The 5,000-nt window shown below is 40.3% G+C and overlaps 1 protein-coding gene across 1 annotated transcript in view; it reads right to left on the bottom strand.

Moving 5' to 3' along the window:
• The window catches only part of LOC114572913 (centrosomal protein of 170 kDa protein B-like), a 49,671-nt gene that overhangs the window by 7,924 nt on the left and 36,747 nt on the right, over positions 1–5,000 (bottom strand). Inside the window, 1 exon segment of the mRNA XM_028604692.1 lies at positions 2,059–2,196. Within this exon segment, the coding sequence (XP_028460493.1) occupies positions 2,059–2,196 (138 nt within the window).

The raw sequence follows: 5,000 nt of genomic DNA, 5'->3' as shown, positions 1-5,000 counted from the left end.
ACTGCCTAAAACGCTGGTATCGGTATCGGGAAGTACTGGAGTTTATACACCGATCCGATACCACGTAATAAAGCCCTAAAGAAAATCTACGTTAAAGTAGATTATTTATGTTCTTCTTCCGTTATAACTGACTGTCAAACTGGACAATAAAAGAAAGCTCTACGACATTCATTTGTTTGTGTTTGTTCATGTTTCACAAAGAGTTTAACCTGAGCCAGACGGCAAAGATAGAAATAATATCACATCCATACAGGGATAGTAGTATACAGCTGTTATACATCATATCACATCTATACAGAGATAGTAGTATACAGCTGTTATACATCATATCATCATACAGAGATAGTAGTATACAGCTGTTATACATCATATCATCATACAGAGATAGTAGTATACAGCTGTTATACATCATATCACATCTATACAGGGATAGTAGTATACAGCTGTTAAAACATAATGAAATATATGACACTCTGGTATCGGATCGGGATAGTATACAGCTGGAAATATATGACACTCTGGTATCGGGCCGATACGCAAGTTCAGGTATCGGAATCGGTATTGGGAAGCAAAAAAGTGGTATCGGGCCATCTCTAGTTCTCACCAGGCTAGTTGTGCACCACAACAACAACAAAAAAAATCAGGAAACTGGTTTTCATACTGTAATTATGAGACACTGCCGTGCAGAATTTAACTAAATTCTACGATGGCTGAGAAACTTTTTTAGGGTTCGACCAAACTGTTTGGGAGAAAGCTATATATGAGACATGCAATAATTCAAAGTTAATTGACTTTTTTTTGCTAAATAAAAGCATGTCAATAAACTCAACACGTCTGGCCCTTGTTGTGATTGTCATTCCAAGTGTGGCCCTCAGTGACATTGAGTTTGACACCCCTGGTGTAGACTTTAATCACTCTGATTACTTTCCACTCCTGCGAGTCTGAGGATAAACTTTACATCTGTAGCTCCACTTTGGGAATTACCTTAAAGGTGCTCTGCCATACTATAACCGTGTTTACTTGTATTTTTTGAAATCTGTCAGGTCCATATGTGTGTGTGTGTTATGTGCTGAATGTGAAAATGAACTGCTACCTTCTCTGTCAGCTCTAGACACTGAACAGAAATAAGCAGAGAAATCAGACCAATCACAACAGCTGGTCAGTCTGACATCATACTGCCTGAGCTCATTACTATTCATGAGCTCGCCCAGTTGGGCCTGGTATAAAGGATTCTGACAGCCAGGCTCTCATTGGCTAGCTGTTAGCCAATCAGATTCAAACAGCTTAGCTTGTTGAATATTAATGAGAACTGGCAGAAATCGAGCTGAGTCTTCCTGCAGGCTTTCTACACCACGCTAGAATGGCTTGAAACAAGGTAACCAAGGTTACAGAGTCCATGGTAGACCTTCAGACATCACCACAAAGTCATGAAATACATGTGGCAGCTAGGGCACCTTTAAGAATAGTGTTGGGTACTAGCCTGACCAGCCAGCCCCACATCAAGGTGTTGGGTCTGGGAACTCCCCATTGGTCAGGGCTCAATCCGAGGGGCGGGATAAACAGTTGTCTTTCAAATTCTCTCTGCACCAATAGGATAGCGCTCCAACCAATCAGAGCAAAGCTAGTTCATAGATTCAACTTTGAACTCCCAACACATCTTCCTTTTTTAATAATTCAGAGCCATTCTTTGTTCTTTTCTTCAAAGAAAAGCTGAACTCCAAGTCTTCCAGAAGACCTCTGTTCACCAGCAGCAGCAGCCGCCATAAGCCCCGCCCACCCACTCTATACACCATGTGATTGGCCCAGCCAGAGTTTAATATTTCCAGCTTGCAAGCCAACAGAGAGTGCCTGGATCCCCCTGGCTGAGAATTAAATTTGCTGCCACTACGGTGCGTCTAGATTTCTAGGCTATATAGCAGCTGTACTCGGCCCACATCGTCTCCAGATAAAAGCTGACTGAAACCAGGTAGCGTCTCGTTAATAAACTACATATTTCGGGGACCCTGGAGCCTCTGTGTGATTGGACAGTAAGCAGCCTCTGTGTGATTGGACAGTGACCTCTTGGCGGTTCCACGGACGGCGTTGCTTAGAAGCGGCCTCCGGCTCGTTCATGTTAGCGTCCAGGTCCGAGACGACTGCAGTACCGGGAGGAACCTTCTGGAAGTTTAAACTGGCCTCGGGGATATGTTGGACCAGCTGGAACGAGAGCAAAGGGAGTCCAACCACTCAATATAAACTGCTGTTGTATTAAAGGCATACTATGCAACTTTTCCAGCTTCGGTCCGGACCTGTAGCATAATATGCCTTTAAAGGGGATTTAAATGTCCCATGACATGGTGCTCTTTGGATGCTTTTATATAGGCATTAGTGGTCCCCTAATACTGTATCTGAAGTCTCTTTTATATAGGCCTTAGTGGTCCCCTAATACTGTATCTGAAGTCTCTTTTATATAGGCCTTAGTGGTCCCCTAATACTGTATCTGAAGTCTCTTTATATAGACCTTAGTGGTCCACTAATACTGTATCTGAAGTCTCTTTTATATAGGCCTTAGTGGTCCCCTAATACTGTATCTGAAGTCTCTTTTATATAGGCCTTAGTGGTCCCCTAATACTGTATCTGAAGTCTCTTTTATATAGGCCTTAGTGGTCCCCTAATACTGTATCTGAAGTCTCTTTTATATAGGCCTTAGTGGTCCCCTAATACTGTATCTGAAGTCTCTTTTATATAGACCTTAGTGGTCCCCTAATACTGTATCTGAAGTCTCTTTTATATAGACCTTAGTGGTCCCCTAATACTGTATCTGAAGTCTCTTTTATATAGGCCTTAGTGGTCCCCTAATACTGTATCTGAAGTCTCTTTATATAGACCTTAGTGGTCCCCTAATACTGTATCTGAAGTCTCTTTTATATAGACCTTAGTGGTCCCCTAATACTGTATCTGAAGTCTCTTTTATATAGACCTTAGTGGTCCCCTAATACTGTATCTGAAGTCTCTTTTATATAGGCCTTAGTGGTCCCCTAATACTGTATCTGAAGTCTCTTTTATATAGACCTTAGTGGTCCCCTAATACTGTATCTGAAGTCTCTTTTATATAGACCTTAGTGGTCCCCTAATACTGTATCTGAAGTCTCTTTTATATAGACCTTAGTGGTCCCCCTAATACTGTATCTGAAGTCTCTTTTATATAGACCTTAGTGGTCCTCTAATACTGTATCTGAAGTCTCTTTTATATAGACCTTAGTGGTCCCCTAATACTGTATCTGAAGTCCCTTTTATATAGACCTTAGTGGTCCACTAATACTGTATCTTAAGTCTCTTTTATATAGACCTTAGTGGTCCTCTAATACTGTATCTGAAGTCTCTTTTATATAGACCTTAGTGGTCCCCTAATACTGTATCTGAAGTCTCTTTTATATAGACCTTAGTGGTCCTCTAATACTGTATCTGAAGTCTCTTTTATATAGACCTTAGTGGTCCCCTAATACTGTATCTGAAGTCTCTTTTATATAGACCTTAGTGGTCATAAGGAGAATACTCCTGATTGGTCCATCTGAGCTTTCATTTTCTCAAAGGCAGAGCAGGATACCCTGGGCTCGGTTTACACCTAGCACCATTTCTAGCCACTGGGGGACCATAGGCAGGCTGGGGGAACTCATATTAATGTTAAAAAACTCATAAAGTGACATTTTAATGCCATGGGACCTTTAATATAAACTGTTGGTGTTGGTGATCAAAGCCGGCCGGTGAACGCATGCAGCGAGTCAACATGCAGCTGCCGTGGTGAGTTTAAGTTTTAGTGTTGCTGGGATACAGTGTGCTAATAACAACAACAACCACCACCACAGGGAGACATCAGTAGGGATGTAACAACACACTCAACTCACGATTTGTTTCAGGATTTTAAGTTGATGATCAGATTTTCTCTGGATTTTTATTATATTACATTACATATCATTTAGCTGACGCTGTTATCCAAAGAGACTTACATATTGTTATATACAGTCCCTCCAGAAAAACGTGATTATGCGATCGCATAACTCAACACATAATCAGCCGGGCATTTTGTCAAATACGCCACACTTTGGCCGCATAAATTGCTGACTTCCACGCAAAATATTGGCTTGCATGATTTCGTAATCCCCGCATTTTGGTTGAAAAAAAGTCACATACAGTACAGGCCAAAAGTTTGGACCCACCTTCTCATTCAATGAGTTTCCTTTTTATTTTCATGACTATTTACATTGTAGATTCTCACTGAAGGCATCAAAACTATGAATGAACACATATGGAATTATGTACTTAACAAAAAGTGTGAAATAACTGAAAACATGTCTTATATTTTAGATTCTTCAAAGTAGCCACCCTTTGCTTTTTTTTTATTAATAAGGGAAATAATTCCACTAATGAACCCTGACAAAGCACACCTGTGAAGGTAAAACCATTTCAGGTGACTACCTCATGAAGCTCATTGAGAGAACACCAAGGGTTTGCAGAGTTATCAAAAAAGCAAAGGGTGGCTACTTTGAAGAATCTAAAATATAAGACATGTTTTCAGTTATTTCACACTTTTTGTTAAGTACATAATTCCATATGTGTTCATTCATAGTTTTGATGCCTTCAGTGAGAATCTACAATGTAAATAGTCATGAAAATAAAAAGGAAACGCATTGAATGAGAAGGTGAGTCCAAACTTTTGGCCTGTACTGTATCTTAACAGAAAGTTGAAAAATGTTGCGTTTACTTCACACTTTTTTTTCTCTTTTTCATCAAACAGCAGTTTTTGCAAGTTCCCGCAATTTCATCGCATAAAATTGCATAAACATCCCGCATATTCCATCGCATTTTTTAAGAAAACGTGCCGCATAATCAAGGATTTTTGCCCCGCAACAACACCAAAAAACTCCACATTTTTCTGGAAGGACTGTATATATGTCAGATCAGCTCTGGAGCTACTAGGAGTTAAGTGCCTTGCTAAGGGACACATTGGTTGATGTATCTCA

This window comes from Perca flavescens, chromosome 18 (assembly GCF_004354835.1).
Source record: "Perca flavescens isolate YP-PL-M2 chromosome 18, PFLA_1.0, whole genome shotgun sequence".
NCBI lineage: Eukaryota > Metazoa > Chordata > Actinopteri > Perciformes > Percidae > Perca > Perca flavescens.
This window is presented reverse-complemented; position numbering and strand designations above follow the sequence as displayed.